General features: G+C 37.3%; 1 protein-coding gene across 1 annotated transcript in view; it reads right to left on the reverse strand.

Annotated features, from left to right (window-relative positions):
• Positions 1-22,409, reverse strand: part of Ano3 (anoctamin 3) — a 261,204-nt gene that overhangs the window by 196,803 nt on the left and 41,992 nt on the right. The window contains exon 2 of the mRNA XM_076570257.1: positions 2,929-3,123. Within this exon, the coding sequence (XP_076426372.1) occupies positions 2,929-3,123 (195 nt within the window). The remainder of the gene's footprint in view (positions 1-2,928; positions 3,124-22,409) is intronic.

Below are 22,409 nucleotides of genomic sequence, written 5' to 3' on the forward strand. Positions count from 1 at the left end.
TATACATGGGCATGTAGGTATCCTTACTATATTCAGCCTTTGCTTGGTATAGAAGCATAAAAATTAATTTCCAAAATGAATTTACAACTATTTTGCATTATTAATAGTGTATAGAGTTCTTTGTTTACATATATCCTCTCCAAAATTCATTAGTATGTTTTGTTTAGTTGTTTTGTTTGTGCCTCTCTTGTTTGACTGATAGCCATTCCAAATGAGATAAGATGGAAGTACATTTTAGAAGATTTTGCTGTTGTTATTTGTCTGTTTGGTTTTCTGTTTTGTTTAGATAGATTCTCACCCTATAGCTGAGATTGGCTTTGAAACAAGATGGAAGTACATTTTAGAAGATTTTGCTGTTGTTATTTGTCTGTTTGGTTTTCTGTTTTGTTTAGATAGATTCTCACCCTATAGCTGAGATTGGCTTTGAAACAAGATGGAAGTACATTTTAGAAGATTTTGCTGTTGTTATTTGTCTGTTTGGTTTTCTGTTTTGTTTAGATAGATTCTCACCCTATAGCTGAGATTGGCTTTGAAACAATTATATATTGACCATGCTGGCTTCAGACTAATAATCTGCCATTCTCCACATCCACAGTGTTGGGTTTCAGACACAGTTTACCAAGCCTGGAACTTGATGGAGCTTTACACTCAATTTCCCTGATGACTTCACTTGTCAGATATTTTATATGTACTTGTCGTCCATTTACTCCTTCAGTTATAAATTGTCTTCTCAGTCCTTTGATCATTCTGATTGTTTGTTCTTTATGTGTTTATTTTTTTCTTGCAGATCTTTATTCTGGAAATTAATCTACCAACAGATGAATAGCTGTCCCTTCCTTGTTTCTTCTGCTATGCGAAAGCATTTCAATTTGATGCAGTCCCATTTGTCAATTCTTATTATTTTCTTAGCCATTGGAGTCATATTCAAAAAGTCTTAGAATATTTTTAAGTGTTCTTATTTTTCCCTCTTAAGTTTCTGGTTTATGCCAAGGCCTTTGATCTATTCTGATTTGCTTTTTGTGAATGATGATACAGAGGTATAGAGTTTCTTCTGCATGTTATTTTTCAGGTGTTTGCTAACGATTCTTTTATCTACAACATCTATGTTGGCAACATTGTCAATGTAAGGTGACTATAGATGCAGAGATTTTTTTAGTCCATGTATTGAATACTGTGCCTGTGCCATGTTGTCTTTAGTACTATGGAACTGTAGTGTGGCTTTGTTTGCCTGCTTCCATGTTTGAGAAAGAGAGTGTCTATGGAGGACAGGCTAGCCTGGACCTCACTATATAGCCCGGTTTGGCCTCAACATCATGAACTTCTGCCTAAACCTGTTGAGTGCTATGATTAAAAGCAATGCATTTACTCAATGCATTTGAGTAACAGGAGGCAAAAATGGATACTTATCTCATTCTGATCCCAGAGCAATGATTTAACTTTTGCCCAATTCAATAAAATGTTATTGGTAGCTTTGCTGAATATAATTTCTATTACATATAGTCATATTCCTTATATTGCTAATTTCTTCAAGAGTTTTCATGATAAAAGGTTTTTGAATTTATCAGAGGTCATTTTTGTTTCTATTGAGAATACTTTGATATTAATGTCCTTCAGTTTCTTTACCTGATATATTACATTTATTGATTTTCTTATGTTGAAATATCCATTCTTGAACCACTAGAAAGAAATCAACTTTCAATCATTTTAGCATGTTTTAAAATAATGTTTTTATTTACTTATTTTTGAGAATTTCATACATGTTGGTATTAATTCCCCTCCTTAACTCCATCTAGCTCTTCTCCCACCTCCCTACCCAGCCATATCTATGTTCTTTCCCTTTCTTAAAACACACACACACACACACACACACACACACACACACACACACACAAAGACAAAAGTCCCATTTGTGTTGGCCAACTACTGCTTATGAAGCCCACTTTGGAGTATGGTTGATATACCCAGTGTCAAGCCATGGAAGAAAACTGATTTTCTGTTTCTTAGCAGGTATCAATTGTGAATAGTTTAATGGCTAGGTGTGAGATTTCAGGCTTTCTTTCCCTCTTCTGTGCTGAGATTTTGTCTGTGTTGAGTGTCTGTGGGCATTGTCCATGCTGCCTATCTTATTCTCTCTCTCTCTCTCTCTCTCTCTCTCTCTCTCTCTCTCTCTCTCTCTGTGTGTGTGTGTGTGTGTGTAGATCTTATTTTTGTATTCTGATGAGTCAGTCAATCTATACCTTTATTTCAGAATTAAATCCATTTATATGTAGCATTATAATTTAAAGGTATGTACTAATTGCTGGTATTTTTTGGGGGGGTGATTTTTCCTAGTTGTTTAAGATGATATATATAATTTTATTTCTCCTTTATTTATGTTGGAGAATTGATAATTTACTAAATAACTACTTGATAGTTTTCATTATTGCTATTGAATTATCTGTTTTTCTAGCAATATTTAATCTGTCTGAGGTTTTGTGTTTATGTACATATTTCTTACTTTTGTGTGCAATCCCTTTGAGTGTCTTCAGGTGGTGCTTTTTGAAAGGAAATAGAATTCTTTATTGCTGACACATTACTGAATATAGTCTGTAAATTATTGCCAGGGATGTTCTATCAACAGGGATATAAAATAGGAGGCATATGAGCTGGTGACTCATGAGCTGGCTTTGTCTTCCTCTTAACACACCCAATATAAAGTTCAGATTCCCATGGGATAGGCAACTTGTAAAGCAAGACAGAAATAAACATACATCTATCCAACTAGCCTTTCCTAGGACCCATATACTGTACTGATTTCCTACTTTCGCCAGACTCATTCCTAAAGAGTTAAGTAAATACTAGCCAAATGTAGCAAAGCAGGAAAAAGCAATTATTAAAATGTCTTATTTTTTGAAAATTTAACAGCAGATAATATAAACTGCCACTCACCGTGCTCAGGCTTGTCAGCAGAAAGAAATGTTACAGAAGTTGGAGCCTGAGATTCACTCTCAGTTGACTGGAAGAGTGAGGCAGATTGGCTCAAGCTTTTTGAATGAGCATAGCTGTGAGCCAGGCAAGGCAAGGATCTCCGAGATGGTTTCAACGAAGCTTCTGTTGTTATCTCACTTTTGCTTACATTCATTCCTATAAATACAAAATGGTGATTATTAGTAATGGAATTCTTGTATCAGAGACCAATAAATAAGTTTTATAATGGTAGCTCCTAGAATATACTCTTAAAAATTAAAAAAAAAATCTAGATTTGAGAAATGAATTTGTTTTGTTTCTTTTTGTCAAGGGAAGAGTCATATAGATATGGCAATAAATAGCTTCTCATCAAGTTGAGCTTTCACCATTTTTGAGGGTTCTGAAACAAAAGAAACTGGACAAATACTTAAGCAGTTATGATGGCGATTACTAGGACTGTTAATGTGTAAACCTAACTGTTTAGGTTTGCAAGCAGAAGAATAAACCAAACCCAACACATCCAAATTAGTGTTATTGAAAAGACCCCACATTTGTATTCTATTTAAAAGCACAAATGAAATAAACAGTCACCTAGAACTGGCATTAATGTAACACAGAATGGTACAAAAAAATGACCAGTGAGTAAGGGTTAGGAGGGAACATTACAATAGTTGTTTCCGTCATGAACAGAGCCTGTTCTGATGGCAATAAAAATAGCTTTATAGAACTCTTCTTTTTAAAATTTGCATTTTCCAGATGAATAAGGATATTGAACATTTAAATAAAATTTATTTAAAAATTCTGTATACAATATAGTTGGTCATCCTCCTTCAACTTCTCCCAGGTCCTGCCCACCTCCTTACCTACCCAAATGCATTCTCTCTCTCTCTCTCTCTCTCTCTCTCTCTCTCTCTCTCTCTCTCTCTCTCTCTCTCTCTCTCTCTCTCTTCCCTCTCTCCCTCCCTCCCCCTCCTCCTCTTGTCTTCCTCTCTCTCTCTTACCCCCATCTTACCCTTTCTTTCAAAAGAAAGCAACATGAATAAGCTAACAAGCAGAGATTTTACATAATTATGTATTTGATACTATTATGCAAATAAACTATGAAAAGAAATGGATGTGAGGAAGAATTGTGAATTGATTGAAAGTACTTATATCCACTCTCTTAGCTTTCTAGGACTTTGTAATGACAATGACTGAAACATTTATTCTCAAGTAATACTCTAAGCTACCATTAAGAATACTACATGCTCCCTACAAATGAGGACCAAATATGGTTTAAATACTAAGATCAAGAGATAACATAGAAAAAAAATCTTCAAATAATTTTGACTCTGTGAATCATTATTTTGCATAAGAACCTCCAGCACAGAACACTAAACTTTTAACTATTTCTCTGTGGCTTTTTTTCAGAGCTGTCTATAGAAATAAGAAAAAATATACGTAAACAAACAAATGTTCTTTGGGGAAAGCTAAGGGAGATACGCAGATGGAAGCTGGGGATAGCTGAGAGTAAGAATACTGGATGAATAAATCTTCTGTGAACATAGTTGAGCAAATGTCCTTGTGGCATGATTGAACATCTTTTGGGTATATATCCAAGAGTGTTATATCTGGGTCTTGAGGTAGATTGCTTCTCAATTTTCTGAGAAACCTCCATATTGATTTTCATAGAGGCTGTACAAGTTTTCACACTCACCAGCAATGGGAGGATAGTTTTCTTTACTCCAATCCTCTCCAGCATGAGCTGTCACTTGTGTCTTTTGTCTTAGCCATTCTGACATGTGGAATCTCAAAGTAATATTGATTTGCACCTCCCTGATGGCTAAGGATGTTGCACATTTCTTTAATTGTATCTCAGTCATTTTAGATTTTTCTGTTGAGATTCTCTATACATCATTTTAATTGGATTATTTGGTATTTTGATGTCTAGTTTCTTGAGTTCTTTATAATATTTTGGAAATTAACTTTCTCTCAAATGTAAAGATGGTAAAGATCTTTTCCCATTCTGTGGGCTGCCATTTTTGTCCTATTGACGGTGTCCTTTGCCTTACAAAAGCTTTTCAGTTTCATGAGGTTACATTTATTAATTGTCAGTCTTAGTGTCTGCACTGTTGGTGTTCTATTTAGGAAGTTGTTTCCTATGTCAATGCATTCAAAGCTATTCCCCTTTCTCCTCTATTGGGTTCAGTGTGTTTGGATTTATGTTGAGTTCTTTGATCTACTTGGACTTGAGTTTTGTGCAGAGTGATAAAGATGGATCAATTTGCTTTCTTTTACATGCAGATATCCAGTTATACCAGCACCATTTGTTGAAGATGCTTTCTTCTTTTCATTGTACAATTTTGGCTTCTTTGTTAAAAATCAGATGTTCGTAGGTGTGTGGATTTACATCTGTATCTTTGATTCGATTCCAATGATCTACCTGTCTGTTTTTATGCCAATAGTAGGTGAATTTTATTATTCTACTGTAGTAGAGCATGAAATCTGGGATGGTGACACCTCCGGAAGTTCTTTTATTGTACAGGGTTGTTTAGTTGAGTATTGTTCTTTCAAAGTCTGTAAAGAATTGTGTTGGGATTTTAATTAGGATTGCATTAAATCTATAGATTCTTTTGTTAAGATGGCCATTTTTACTATGTTTATCCTATGGATCCATGAGTATGGGAGACCTTTCTATCTTCTGATATCTTTTCCAATTTCTTTTTTCAAAGACTTGAAATTCTTGTCATACAGGTCTTTCACTTGCGTGGCTAGAGTTGCACCAAGATATTTTATATTATTTGTGGCTATGGTCAAGGGTGTTTTTTCCCTGATTTCTTTCTCAGCCCATTTACCATTTGTATGTAGAAGGGCTTTATTTATTTATTTTACATCCAGGCTGCAGTTTCCCCTCCCTCCTCCCTTTTCTATCGCTCCCTCCCAACTCCCCTCTGTTCCCACCCACCCCCAATCCACTCCTTTCTGTTTCTGTTCAAGAAAGGGCAGGTCTCAACTGGATAGCAACAAAACATTTCATATCAAGTTGCAGTAAGACAACGCCCCTGTCCAAGTTTTAAGGCTGGGCAAGTGATCCAGTATGAGGAGGAGGGTCACAAAGGCAGTAAAAGAGTATGAGATAGCCCCTGCTTCCACTGTTAGGAGTGCCACAAGAGGAACAAGCTACATAACTGTAACATGTATGCAGTGTATCTAGGTCAGTTCCATGCAGGCTTCCGGGTTAAAGACCCTATCTTCATTTTTAATGAGTTTATTATTTAGCACTCTCTTTTTTAGCATGGAACATACTGCATGAGGGTAGGATTCATGTTTGTCTAGTTAATAAACATATACAGTTTGGGTGCCTGGCACTATGTCTCCACACATAATATCCGAATGAATATTTAGTCATACAGCAGTGGACAACATAGGGAAAGATCCATGATACTATAAAGACTAAAACCTCAAATGAACATGACCCATTCTCTCTGCACTACTCTGAAAACTAAGTGCACTATAGTTAGACTTCTGGAATTCTGCTTTAAGTTTAAAAGCTACTTTAGTTTAAATACTAATTTTACAATTTAAATAAGACACACACATTACAATTACAAGAATTTTGAACTAGGAAGGATTCCCAGGTTCTGGTCAGTCACCTGGGAACATGTTCGTTTCTGAGGGTCATACTGCGACCAGCACCATACTGATCTGGATGGCCTGTGCTGCCACGGGGGTTATGGTGACATCCTGGGACCCGGCTACTGCAGAAGGCTATGTCTGGGTCTGTGGTCCTGTGTCAGCTGGTGTCTGTGATGATGTCCATGGCCTGCGTAAGTACAGTGGGTGATAGGAACCACATGTGTGGAAATCTGAGGGTTGAGCTGAGCTAGCCCTGCCCTTTTTGCCCTGGGATAATAGGCCCAGCTCTTTGCTGGATACTATAGCAGATGAGCTGGCCCCACCTCTCAGGGGAGAGCTTAACAACCCCCCACCACACCCGGGAACCTCACCCCTCACCGTTGGTGTGCAACTCACCAGGACAGCACACTAGAGCTGAACCTATTGTCAGGGACACCAGTGAGCCTTCTCTGAGGGTGGTAAGGGCAGTAGAGTTGACCCTGCTCCCCTGTCTGTCATGTGGTGGCATGGGTGAGGCAAAGATGCCTTCCTCACCCTGCCCCATGCTACCTGCAATAGGCAAGAGAGCTGGCCCACCAGGGTCATGAGAGTGAGAGGGCTATTCCTGCCCGTCAACAGCTGCTGCACACAGGAGAGCGGTTCCTGGACAACACGCTAGAGCTGACCCTGAGGGCATGAAAGCAGGAAAGCTGACTCCTTACCCCCATCTATCCCCTGCAGCAGTAGGAAGAGAGAGTCCTGCATCTCACCTGGGCAAAACATTAGAAATGGCCTTGGTGGTGTGAGTGTGAGTTTGACGGATCTTGGGCAAGCTACTAGCCAAGGCAGTGCTGGAGAACTCGCCTGGATAGCAATGTGGAGGGAAAGCTGGAGCGTTGACCAATCCAGCTACCACCTAGGCCCAGAACCAGAACTATGAGTTAACGCACCCCAACATCCACCGAATCCATAAACTGTCAGAGAATGTGAAGGGGATGAACCTACAGATCCAAAACTGCAGGATCTCCACAACTCAGGACAACAACAGGATATCCAAGAGGAGCCCTAGAGAAAGCCCATTATCGATAGTGTATCAGAAACAAAAGACCATCCCAACCCATGCTATCCCATCCCATACCATGTTATCCCATCCCATCCCATGCTATCTTATTGCCTCCTTTTTTTCTTCCCTCCCCATCATGAGCAACACAGATTCAATAGTTACCAATAGTTGTGTTAGTAGCCAGCTCTTTAAAATGGTAATGAATATTAACACTATGCTACCAAGTATAAATTTAAAACTGAAACTAAGTGGTAAGCTTACAAATTCAAGACTCCAAAACTCACAGTAAAAGATTTATTTAAAGCAAGCTATCTCAAAGCAAAACTGACAGTTTATTAGTGGTTCTTATAATGTATATTTTCCTAAGTGAATTTTTATCATTCTACCAAGCATTAGGTGCATTTTATGGTCATACATCCAAGTATTTCATGTTTTCAGAATATAGACCCCTTTTCATTTTTTGCTATCATAGCCCAGTTCAATTTCTTTTTGCCTCCCATTCTGAATCTTCCTTTTACTTAGAGTTCCTAGAAACAAAGCTACTTTTATGTAGTAAAGTTAAATTAGTATTTATTTTCTGTGTAATGAAAAAATAAGGTTTTTATATAAAATGTATATGTTTATTATTTCAAAGCTTCTATAGGTCATAAGACATTTTCAGTGGCTGCCTCTATGTTAATTAAGACAATAAAATAGTTGAAAGAGGATCCCCGAAAGAAATGCTTAAGGGACAGTCTCCTATGTTAAAAGAAAGTAGTAGTTCATGTCTTAAGTGAATAAGAGGTGAAAATCTGAAAATTAGTGAATGTCTTAGAGTTTCTATTGTTGCAATGAAACACTGTGATCAAAAAGCAAGTTAGGGAGGAAAGGGTTTATTTGGGCTTATACTTCAGCATTGCTGTTCATTACTGAAGGAAGTCAGGACAGAAACTCAAACAGGACAGAATCCTGGAGGCAGGAGCTGATGCAGAGGCCATGGAAGGGAGCTGCTTACTGGCTTGCTTCCTATGGCTTGCTTGGCCCACCTTCTTATAGAACCCAGGACCACCAGCCCAGGTATGACACCACCTACCATGGGCTAGACCCTCCCCCGTTGATAACTAATTGAGAAAATGTCTTATAGCTAGATCTCGTGGAAGCATTTCCTCAACTGAAGCTCCTTCCTCTCTGATGACTCTAGCTTGTGTCAAGTTGACACACACACACACAAAAAATACCCAGCAAGTACAGTAAGTTCTCTACAAATTCAAGTTTGAAAGCAATAGCAACCACTGTCCCACTTCGTAGGAAATTATAGGAATTTCAGCAGCACAGAAAATATTCTGACTGAGGACAATAAATGGGAGTAAATGTTCATGCTGAACTGCCTGGTTAAGCTTTTAATATAATAGGGCTGACATAAGAGTAAAGAATACATACTACATGCTGTTTTTCATATACCATCTAAGTCTTTCTTGTTTGGAATTTAAGGGAACACCAATTAGAGACAGTCTGGTTATTACTGGCATCACAAGTGATATTGAGTATATCATAAGTGTAAGTATACTCTTCAAATTATCTCCTTATAGTCCCTGAAACCATGGACATTTTCTGCTATTAATATAGCATAGGCTAGCCTCATGGAGAAAGTTACAGGTGAATGGCTGGGAGAAAGAATGGCAATATTTTTTAATAGATTACTATGTAGTAACCATTGAAGGAACTTCAGCATTCAGAGTTTCTGATGAAAGATTATCATCTAACCATGTTTGTCTAAAATGTATGACCTTTGATCTGCTCCTAGGTTGTAACCCAAGATAATTTGTGAATCTTCACCAGAATGGACAAGATACCTTTAAGATTTTGCTGCCAAACTGACTCCTGTATGAGGTTAGCTAAAAACAGATCATTTTTGAATAATCATTCAGTGTAAATTTCTCAGTCACAGTATCTGTTTATCACATTTAATATTTGATTTTTGCTAGCAGCACTGTGGCTAAGATATGAAAATCAGTTGTAACTCTTTTAACCCAGGTCATGCTAATACACTCTTCAAATATCTTGTAAACTTCAATATAAAAACTGTATTTGTGTCTACCACACTTCATTCGATATGTTTTTATTTTTGTCTATGCTGGCCCAGGGGTTTCTGTATTTTCATGGAAATGGATACTAATGAGAACACATCTTGGGTTCAGATTAGGACACAAGAGTAAAATCTAGTAGTGCTTCTGACAAGCTGCAAAGTTGCAGAATCTGTGCTCTTGCCAGGAGGAATGTGGCAGCACAGGCTGTTTCATTCCAAAGACTTCAAGAAGAGCATTTGTGTTCTGCTTGAGTTACTTGAACCCAATAAGAGAACCCATGCTACACTTCGCTGTAGAAGTGGGGACTTCTCCAGAGACCCATGTCTCACAGGTATAATGTCACATAAACGGTAGAAATCTGAGCCAATCATGTTCATATACGCACACTATTGGTAAAAGCAGTAATTCAGCTAGAAGCAATTTTGTTGATGCATAGAATATGAACCCAAACACATTGTGGCTAGTGTAAGCAGTGCTTGTATCGGGGCACAACCTGTTCTATATTTTAGCCTCTCCTGAACATTTGTAGTCACACAACTTCCCACTTCTTGCCACCTGCTGCTCTTGTTCTTGTGTGTGGGCTTTGCCACGCTGTGCCAAAGGCTGGAAATTTATACATCTGCTTTGGAATACAGCTTGATATTTCAAAAGTGGAAAAAACTAATTTCAAGTGTTCATGCATGGGGAAACTTATTCTACTAATGCTAAAAGAAAATGTCTCAATTATTTTTCAACCAGTCTAAAATGGTAAAATCTCAGTTGCTGCTACTGCATGTTATTTTAAAAATTAAATCAGCTTTTAAGAGAGAATATGTAACAAAGACAAATAGTATTCATTGTCGTTGTTCAATAATTATGTTGTAGAAATGATGGTTAATGTATTGCCAAAGTTCCTTTCAATCAGCAATATTTTATATGTAGTGGTATTTGCTCTATCCATGACCTTGGGCTTTAGGGACCGAAGGAGGCAGTGCTTCCTGCCATTGTAAGTGACAGCTTAAAAGAAGAGGGAGAAGGGTCACATGCCCCTTCTCCCTGCTCCTGCTTGCAAGGTGGATTTGTTCCCCATCAGATCAGAGGACGACTTCAGCTGTCTACTCTGTTCTGTATTCATGAGTATATTTCCTCAATTTACCTTAATAAATTTCTATAATACTCCTAAATAAACTCCCATGGATTTATCGCTTTCTTTATAGAAAGTCATTTTTTAGTTTTAATATTACTTAATCCTTCATCTTTCAAATCATATTTTAAACATTATACTTTGTGCTTGTCAGATAGATTATGAAGTTTTTCAGTTCTGAGTTATTTTAACCTAAAGCTGAATCTTTTTGCTAAGTATTTTCTGGTCTCATTAAAATCCATGTGCATTCCATGGGATAATTTTCTTAGTTCTTTATTTTCTTTTATTTAGTTTTGATTTACAAAAATGAAATTCACTTTTTGGTATACAGGTGAGTTTTGACATTGTTGTGTAAACTTTCCTGGGGAGATGTGAATAAATGTCTACTCACCCTAGATAGGGCACAAAGGTTAGAACAAACTAATGATCTCATCCAGTGTAGCTTTATGAAATGATGAAATGATTTAGTGCATAATTATAGGAGCATGGCAAGCGAATTACATACAGGAGGACAGATGACCTCAAAGTTGTCACATCACTGCAAAGTTATATTTCAGAGTGGATGCCAACTTTTTTATAGTTACATAAATAGAGGTCCCTCTTTTTGTTAACTCTTCATAATCCATCACCTTCTGAGACCACATAAAGTTGTGGCAGAATTATGTGAGGAAAGCCTGGAGGAAGTGGCTAGAATTCAGGTGAGGGTCTAAGGATCCTCATTATATCACCCTATGATGGAAAGTTATTTTGTTTAATCATAGGGTTATTTTGCATGTAATCATAGTTATTCTGATTAAGATGGTGATGGCTTATGAGCTAGAAATATGTCTCAGCTAAGTGCTCAAAGTGCTTGACATGTAACCATGAGGAACTGAATTCAGATTCCATCACCCACATAAAAGCCAGGAGCTCCAGTGTGTATTGTAGCTCTAGTACAAGAGGAGGATGGATTTGGAGAAAGGTGGATCCTAGAGACTTGCTGGTCAGCCAGTAAAGCCTAAACTAAAAGTTCAGTGATAGATCCTATCTTAAAATAAAGCAAAACAACAACAACAAAAAAAAAATTGTAGGAAGTTATAAAGACTTGCAACATCAACCTCTCAATAGGCACATACATGTACAGGTGAATGCACATGCATACTGAGGCATATACCATATCACATGTATACACACATATAAAATACGTTATTATATAATTTTTATCTCTAGCTTTCAATTTTGAGACTGCCATGTAATAGTAATCACACCATATCTTTCAGTGTTACATTCTTCCCATAGTAAAATATATTTGAGGATGTACTTCTGTGAGTATGAAAAAGCCGTTGCTTTCATACTTCTATTTCATTAATTCTATTTCATACTTTCATACTTCTATTTCATTAATGACATTTCATACTTCTATGTCATTAAAAAAAATTACTAGATTCCACATATTGGAGAAAACAGTGTAGCATTGTGTTAGGGTTTCCTTCATATTCTGGCCAGCATTTACTGTTGTTTGGTTTCCTGATGTTGCTGTGTTGGCAGGCATAATATGGAATCTTCCTGTAATTTTGATTTGTATTGCTCTGAAGCCATATATTAGTCATCTGTATTTTTGTATGTTTGTTTTGTTATTTTTGTGCTAAGTAGTCAAATGTAGGGTCTTGCTAAGTAGTCCACCTAATGATCCCTTTGCCTCAGTTTTTCAAGCATTAAGATTACAAGCATGCACAACCACATTCACTTGAGCTTCCTTTAAGAAAACTGTCTTTTCAGTTCATTTGCTCATTTATCTATTTGTTGGGTTGTGTGTGTTGTGTGCATGTTGTGTGTGTGTGTGTGTGTGTGTGTGTGTGTGTGTGTGTTTAGATCTTCAGTTTGTTGATCTGTTGTCAGGTGAATAGAAAATTCGGAAAGAGACTAACACAAATGCAGACATCTGAATCTCAACAAATACAAAAGAGTAACCAAAGAGAGAAAGAACAATCTTTAATATCCTTGCTAGAACAAGAGAGGCATGTGCTTCAGACATGATTGCTGTCTTTACAGTGCATATAAATTAGCAAAGACTTCCATTTTGTAGACATCTCTTCATTCTGGTAATTGTTTCTTTTGTTTTACTCTAGCTTTTTAATTTAATGTAATTTGACTTGCCAATTCTTGGTATGTTTCCTGAGCTACTGGAGTCCTATTCAGCAGTCATTGTCCATGTCTACATTGTGAAATGTTTTTCCTTACACAGTTTTAGATCTTACATTAAGGTCTTTGTCTGATTTTTGAATTGATTTTTGCAATCTATTACTTTTTATATTTTGTAGTCACTCCACTGTGTAGATAAATTATGATTTGTTCATCTACTTTTCAACTGAATGATATTGGGATTGTGTTCAGCTTTTTCTGATTGTGAATTATGCTACCAGATTGTTGTAAATTCAGCTATGTTTATTTATTTTTGATTCTGTTATCTAAATTTTTGATGTAATATCAAAAATGTCATTGTCAAGGTCAATGTGAAGGATATTTTCCTAAAAGCTATTTTTTTTCTGGTAGCTTTATAGTTTCCAGTATTTTTCTTTCAGAGGCCATTCATTTGTTGATAAATAATACACACATCAACTTGATCTCAATTATATTTCATTTATAGAAAATTTACAGGGCCTGGAATGTTTGCTCAATGGTAAAGGACATTTGCTGTTCTTCAGAGGATGAGGACTCAATCCAGTGAACTCTCAAATTTGGTAATTAACATCAGAAACAGGTTTTTAATAGTCACTTTACTACATTACTTACTCTTGATAAGTATGATTAGTTTTATTTCTCACTTATATGATTGAATTCTTTTAGTTTCATTCATTTTCTCACTGGATTTTCTATGATTTCTTATAAAATATTGGGCAGGAATAGTAAAAGTAGATATCTTTGAGCTGTTTCTGATCTTAAATATTGTGTTAGTTCAGTTTAAATCTGTTAGTGTGGTCAATTTTATTGATTGCTCTTTGGCTATAAAATAGGTCTTCCATTTCTGCATGATAGTCGATGCTTTTGTGTATCTATTTCCTCAGACTGAAACATTCCCTCCTGGACAGTGGAAGGGCTTATGAGACTTGGGAAGAAAATGAAATTCACAGTACTTAGGAAGTAGAGACAGCTTAATAGGCCTTTGAAAGCAAATAAACTTACAAGATTTGCACAGCCCATGCTCAAGGTTATGAAAGCAGTAAATAATTGACAGGAAGGGGGCTTTATCCAGCCAGCGCAGTTTCGTATGAGTTGTTGGTACAAGGACCTACAGAGATGCAGGTTTCATTAGTCATCCCCAATGCTGGTGATCCAGCTACTTTCAAGTCAAAATACCATTGTAAGCAACTCTCCATCTATGAGGTAAGCAGACATAAGGAATAATATAGTAATCTGGAACTCCACTTGGTTTGGACTATATACATACCTCTGAACAACATGCCTGGCACCTGTTAGCAACCTATGACCTCCACCTGCTGGAAGCTGTAGGTATTACTATTTTAAACACTAGTTTAAATCCTTGGCAGCCCCTTGATAATGTACCATTTGTGGTGATATTTTATTTGTGCTGAAATGTGATATTTTATTTGTGTGTTAATAAATAAAGTTTGCCTAGAGATCAGAGGTCATAGTCAGCCATAAACAGAAGTCAGGCAGTGGTAACACATGCCCTTAATCCGATCACATGGGAGGCAGAGTCTCTGTGTGTTCAAGGACACAGCCAAGCATGGTGACACACGCCTTTAATCCCAGTACCAACCATAGAGACCTGGAGGTCTGTATAGACAAGCAGGGATGAGGAAGTAAAGTGGCTGGGCTTAAAGCCAATGAGAAGGTGGAACAGGAAGGCAATAAAGGCGCAGGTTAGACAGGAAGAGGTTTTCTTGGGAAGCTGCAGCGACGTGGTGAGCTAAGGTTAGTTGGTGGCTATTGCTCTGATCTCTACAGCTTGGACCCCTGTATTTGGCTCTGTGTTTCTTATTTAATAAGACTGTTTATAAATTCATCTACAACCATTTCTATTCCAATACATACAGTAACATAGTCTGGGGACTCTGGATAATGGGCTAGTCTAGTCTAGAATGGTTTTAGATGCATGCACAATAAGGCAAAACTGTGTCCTCATATGAACAGTTGAGAGAATTTCCTGTTTCCCATGTTATGCCTATATATAATTGGGCATGCATATAATTAAAAGCATATTCATCATGGGAAGGACATGCACAGTAAGCAAAAGCCAACCTAATCTAAACCCATAAATCAAAATAGAAAACCACCCATACCACACTCTTGGCAATCAAGTGCCTCCTTCTCTTGAGTCCTATAGATGGAAACCCCCGTCAACAACTGGGAACTGTGAATACCTTAACTCATGAGGTATGCTGCAAATTTTCACAATATTTCCCCTCTTAATCTGTATTGTTGCATTGGTTGGAATAAAACACCCTTAGTACTTTGCAATCTTCATGTGTTTATTTCAATTCTTTGAATAAAACACAGAATCTGTATACAGACAGCATAGACCCTGGCCACCTGAAACACATATCCTTCTGGAATTAATCAAATAAACTCGGTAGACCAGTAAAATCATTTCTTTGGTCTGGTGTCAAGTTTCCATCTGTGGTAAACAGGTGTTTGCCCATGTTTTCCTATGAAATGTCACAGAGCAGATAGATACATTTAACTCCCACAGAAATCCTCAATGGAAATTTTAACCACACTGAATTAATAGTGAGAAAACTTACGGACATTCATAATAAGAAGTACAAAACATAAATTAAATCCAATGGAAGCCCCAGCTACATTACTTTGACTCTCATTCTGCATGGAGTTATGGTATCCATGGCCTGAAGGTAACTACAAAACCTTTCCTTTCCTATACTGTACTGCCAGGGTGCAGAGGCCTTAGGGAAAATCTCAGAAAAAGACATTCTTATTCCAGACTTCTTGAAAATGACTCCAGTGGTATGCTAATTCAAGAGATGAAAATATCCCAGCAAGTATAGTCTTTCCTGATCATTCTTCTATTCTGTATTTGTCTATTTGTCTTTCATCTACTAGAACCAGTGAAATGTAAATGACTAAGTTTAAAAAAATTATATTACAAAAAAATATTTGGAGCTTATGTGTGTGTGTGTGTGTGTGTGTGTGTGTGTTATGAAAGTGGATTTACTATGTAGTCTTATACAAAAGGGATTCAGTAAAATAACAATGGTCATGCGAACATTGGAGAAGCCGAGAACCTGGTAGCCGCTCATTTTAAAAGGCTGATGCCTCAGCAGTCTCAATCTGGGGCTAAGATCCCAGAAAATTCTTGGAGAGTCTGCAGTATTTGTTGGTCTTGCTTCAGTAATTTACTCTTGCTTGTCTTCAGTGCATGCTGGAAGGGAAGAACCTGGTGTCTTCCGTTGGCAAAAACATCAACAGGGATAGGCACAGCCACCAGCAAGAGGCAAAGGCACTCCTTTCTCTCTGGGCCTCTTTATACGTAGACCACCCATTGAAAGGTGCATCTCAATCAGGTGAGGATCGTTCTCCCTCATTTAGTCTTTTCTGGAAATATCTGTTAGCGTGGATATTGAATGTTCAGTTCAAAGTTGAGGGGAAAGAGAACATATGCCTGACTTTTTCCTGGTTTTCACTGAACGTTGGTAGGGTCTCATGTAAACTATCTCAAAACAATGCTTTGCATTTTCCATCATTTTCTTTGAAAGAGTGATGGAAATTGCTCTTTTTTTCTTTTACATGAAAAAAGATGAAGTGTAATGAGATACAAAGTGAAAGAGATTCAATAGGCATTATATTACAAGCTGTTTCAGCTTTTAGCAGAAGCTGGAACCATAATTCCTAAGTTAGACATGCAATTTCACTGAAGTTACTCTCTTCCTCTTAAATTGCAGATGGGTTAGAGTCCCTGTCAACACTTGTAGTAAAAGAGTGCAATAATAAACAGATGCCTTTGGACTCAATGCAAGACAGAGTGTAACACTGAAACTCTGGATGCAGCGTCCTCATTCAGGCTTGAGGAGATCTTTCTGAATGTGTGGGGTGCTTGATTAGGTATAGATAATACTCTCATCTCAAGCCACCACAACATTGAACTTTCTAATATTTCTTTTCCTGATTGCCACCTAAAAAAATTGTTTCAGGGAAAGTGTAAGACAATTGAGGAACTTCTAAAAAGAATCCAGATAGATATTATAATAAAGCAGCTTTGAGCTAGAACACACACACACACACACACACACACACACACACACACACACACACACATACACCACCACCACACCGCACCACACCTCACCATACCACACCATACCACAACATACCACACCCATCTCCTCTGAACTGAGTTTTGGCTTGGCTATGGTTATATAGCTTCATTTTCATGGTCATATGTGTTAGAGGTAAATGTAGTCAGTTAAAAGATAAAAGATTCAGTCCTTTAAATCTTAAGCAGTTTTGCTTGAACCTAAACAAATGAATTGGTCAGAGAACATTGAACACAGATTTACATGTTAAATAAATAACAATAATATCCCCAATTGATATTACTCAATGATTGAAAACATCCACCTACTACATGAGTCCAATTGTAAGATTGGAGAATTCACCGGTTAAATTTTATTACTCTGTAACTAAAAAAAGTTTGAAAATCTTTATTTAAAATTCACATAGTCTTGTTATTTCATTTCTACTTCATTTAGCCTTTGTTCAACTTCCTTAAGTCTGCCACTGTGAAGGTGCCAATAAATAGAAGGAAGCTATAGACTCAGTTGGTATGTGTATATTTATAAACTTGGGAAAGAGCCATTGTGCCTAAATTATCTCTAAAACACAGTCTTCCTATCAAAGGCTTTTAAAAAAATTTAGTGTGGGTATGTACAGGTGAGTGCTATTGCCTACAGGAGCCAGCGGTTTTTGGATACCCCTGTAAGTGGAGTTACAGGTGGTTGTGAGCAGTCTATTAATGTTGCCATGAATAGAGCCTGGATCTTCTACAAGAGCAATATGTTCTCTTAGCCACTGATCCATCCATCCTCTAAAGCCAATTTTTATATCTTGTTTTCAATAGAAATATTAATAAAACCCAGAGATCAAAAATGACAAATAGATAAATGTCTTCTACAGCATTAGTGTGTTAGGATTAAATTAGTCACCCATCTCAAGTAAGGCATTAATTTCTTATTATTTAACAAATTTAAATTAGCTCTGTAGCACATAAAGACAGGCTGGATTTCAAAATAAAATTCTCTAGGCAGGTTGGTCCTCTAAATGAAATTCAAAGCACAGAATATTCTAAAGAGATGCACCTAAATTAAGTTCAAAGAAGGGTTTTCTCCAAAAATACAAGCTTTCTTAGCTTGAAATATTCTTATTTTAGGAACAAACACATCATGCAGACAATATAATTATTATCTCTGGTTAAAACAGAATAGAGAGCTGGGCGGTGGTGGCGCACGCCTTTAATCCCAGCACTTGGGAGGCAGAGGCAGGCGGATCTCTGTGAGTTCGAGGCCAGCCTGGGCTACCAAGTGAGTTCCAGGAAAGGTGCAAAGCTACGCAGAGAAACCCTGTCTCGAAAAACCAAAAAAAAAAAAAAAAAAAAAAAAAAAAAAAAAAAAAAAACAGAATAGAGAAATCTCTGAAGCATCTCTGGAGAAGATACTTGGGATGATAGCTAAAAGCTGATTAACACTGGAATGGAAATCATAGGTACACTATCACCTCATCTTACAGTCCCACAGCAGCTATGAACATTATTCATTTTCAAAGTACTTTGTAGCCTGATGATAATGTGAGATATGTCATTTTACAACATATATCTTGATATGTAAGTTCATAGTGCATGTGGTATAATGTGGTATACTGGCATAATATATATATATATATATATATATATATTATTTATGCCATATGTTATATGTATTATACATAAATATAGAATAGCTATATATTCTAACTGAAATTGGTCCCTTGGTATTAGAAAAGACTAAATCCTACTCTCAGGATTAAAAAAAAAAATTGTCCCTTAACATGCAACACTATCCATGAAGCCTTTTCTGAAAAGCAACTTTGTATTTTCCTCTTTATAAATTTTCAGTAAGCAGAAATAATGTTTACATTATGTGAACTATTAGTTTCTAAAATGGCCCATTTTTGAACTTCTTACTAAATGGAGCTTTTCAGTTGAATGGCCGCAGTTATTCCCACTGCTCTTGCTATTAATGTATGCCAAGTTGTCAGATGTTCTTGAGTAGCAGCAACATTTGGGGACTAATTCATCAGTCCTACCCTTTGTAATGTACTTTATCATTCATTTTTAAGCCATCTTTACTTAGATGCAGAAATACAAATCTAATAAACACATAACTATTCTGTAAACAGATCAAGACTATTAAAGAAAACTGTAACCATGAGCGTGCAGAGAGAAAGTAGTGATATGGTGCCCAGTCCCACCTGATACATGTACAATACAACTCTTGCACCTAAGCCTCGGGAAAAATGGAGGAAGAAAGAGCTGAAAGATTATAAGAGCCAGAGGAACAGCAAGTTTTTTTTTTTGTGTGAGAATGTGTCTTCTACTACCATCAGAAAAGCTACAACCATAAAATCGTATCAACATGGTAAGATCTATGGGGAGTAAGAGAGTGGAGGGAGAGAGTCCCAGAAGACATGGCTGGAATTGGGGAGCATTTAGGGGAGGATGTGGAAATCTAGTGCAGTGGATACTCCCTGTAATCTACAAGGGTGACCCTAGAGAGGACTCCTAGTAATGGGGGATATGGAGCATGAACTAGCCATCTTATGTAACCAGACAAGGCTTTCAGGGGTGAGACTGGGACACCAACTCAGTCACAAAACTTTTGACCTACCATTCATTGTTCTGTCTGCAACATGTGCTGGGCAAATGATGGCACAGTGATTGTAGGAATGACCAATCAATGACTGGTCTAACTTGGGGCCCATGCCAGGAGAAAGAGCCCATGCTCAGCAATGCCTGGATGGCCAGAAATCAGAGGCTGGATAGCCCAGAGACCCAGGACAGAACTAAATACGACTGACATTTAAAAAAATAAGTCTCTGAAATGATTCTTAATGATACTCTGTTGTCCTCAGGTAAGTGCCTAGCCCAATTGTCATCAGAGAGGCTTCATCCAGAATCCAGCATTTGATGGGAGTAAATACAGAGACCCACAGCCAAAGATTAGGGGGAGCTCAGAGAACCTTTCAGAAGGGGAAGGGAGAAAGATCTTAGGAGCCAGAGGCGTTGAGGACACCAGGAGAATAAGGCACAGAAAATCAATCAAGCTGGGCTCATAGGAGCTCACAGAGACTGAAGTGGCAATCATGGATCCTGCATGTGTCTTTGCTGGGTCTTCTGCATGTATGTTGTGGTTGTGTAGCTTGGTGTTCTTCACTGTTGGGATTCCTAACAGTAAGCGTGTGGGACAGGGACATCTCTGACTCTTTTGCCTGCTCTTGGGACACTTTTCCTCCTACAAAGTTCCCTCCTCTAGTCTTGCTATGAACTTTTATGCCTACTCTTATTATAACTTGTTGTGCAGTGTTTGGTTGGTATCCCTGGGATGTCTGCTCTTTTCTGAAGGGAAACAGAGGAGTGGATCTGGGAAAGGGGAAAGAGAAGGGGACAAGTGGGAGGAGTAGAGAAGGTGAAACTATGGTCAGAATGTATTATATGAGAGAAGAATAAAAAAATCTAAACAATAGGTAATGATATAAACAAGCCCTAAAAAATGGTTACATCGATAGACATGCTAAAATGGAAAGAAAGGTCTCAATCTTAGACAAGAACTACAGGCAACAAGAAATACTGAGAGCTGCAGAAATAGTCTTCCTCGGGGAAGGTCAACTGGGTATCCAATACTAAGTGGCCAACCCTGATATCACATACTTCTAACATCATACAGACTGAGGAAGTGTGTGTGTGTGTGTGTGTGTGTGTGTGAGAGAGAGAGAGAGAGAGAGAGAGAGAGAGAGAGAGAGAGAGAGAGAGAGAGAGAGAGAGAACAATTACAAGGAAAAAGGCATGGATTTGAGAGAGAACAAGGGGAGGGTACATATGAGGTGTTGGAAAGAGGAAAGGGAAGCAAGAAATGGTATAATTAATTACATTTAATTTCAAAAATAATTTCTTAAAGATTTGGTAAACTTCAGGTAAATCAAATTCAATGCAGATAGAAAACAGATCTTTTCCAAGGAAATGATTGTTGATGATTTGAAAAGTTATAGTATTGGAAACCTTACCTTTCAATATTATGCCAAAGCTGTGGGCAATGAGCTGGAGAAACAGCAAATCTAGCAAAAAAGAATTGGCACAATGGACAGAAAGATTGTATAGAGGGACATGCCATTATAAAAATTCAGGAAATTTTGCCTATCCCAACCTATATGGGGAACTGGTAAGAAGCAAATGACCACTAATGTACTCAATTCAGGTGAAACACTAATATTGAGAAAGTCTAAAATCTAGGTCATTGAAAAATTGAGTTACTAGCTCCTAATGTATCAAGAATGTATTTTAAAAACTCCTTGTGCTGTGGATGTAGCTCCATTTGTGGGTTTTTCCCTAGCATACAGAAAGCCCTGAGTTCAATTGCACTGAATGTTCCAGGTATGTCTTTTGAGATTGTAAAGCACACCTATCATGTCATGTAAGAATGCAAGGATGTGAGAAGGGGATTCTCTCAGGAAGCAGAAAAAGCATAATGGAAGAAAAGAAATGAAGGAAAACCCTTTACAAAGTAGAGTCAGAAGCTGTCTGATATCTGTTTGAGCATACTCACTGAGTACATGACTGAGCATCTGCACCACACCTGACTACACAGTACCTGACCATATAGTACCTGACCACAGCAGGCATACAGGAAAGTTCAAACTCAATGACTAATATGTTCTGATTTCCCAGTTTCTGGGTAATCTTGTCAAGGGTATGTAAGTGTGGCTAACTTGTTTTTTTTTTTATTTTTTTCAGTTATATTAAAAATTCACTACAATTTCTGTCAATATATCAGTGGAATTTGGAATAGAAGAATAATCTGGAAATTTAAATGGAACCAGAAACACAAACAAAACAAGTTCAAGCATTCCTTAGAACCAAACAAAACAACAGTACAACCAAAACCAAACCAAACCAAAACCAAAAACAGGTATCTTTTGTTCCAAACAGTGACCGAGAACCCCTTAATCATCCTCTCCACATTTTACCCTTTCCCTGACTCTCAAAAAAGTAAAAATATACTACAAAGCTCTTCTAAACCAAACATTATGATGTTCATATAAAAACAGACACATACAAAATCAAACAGAATAGAGAAGTTAGGATAAACCATGTACTCATTAACAAATTGAAGCCATTATCTATATGATGTATAGAAAGGAAAAAATGGAGACCATGCACATTATAGAACTGATAGCTAAAATACATAAGTAGCAAGTAGCTCCAAAAGCTTTCCAGTAATAAATAACCCAGTTAGTAATTGTGGAAAAACTTGAATAGACATTCCTATAACCATCAGGTATGAGGAAAAATACTCAACATCAGTAATATTTGGAGAAATGAAAATCCATACCAAAATGAGGCATCCTATCAGGC

Source organism: Peromyscus maniculatus, chromosome 4 (genome assembly GCF_049852395.1).
Source record: "Peromyscus maniculatus bairdii isolate BWxNUB_F1_BW_parent chromosome 4, HU_Pman_BW_mat_3.1, whole genome shotgun sequence".
Classification (NCBI taxonomy): Eukaryota; Metazoa; Chordata; class Mammalia; order Rodentia; family Cricetidae; genus Peromyscus; species Peromyscus maniculatus.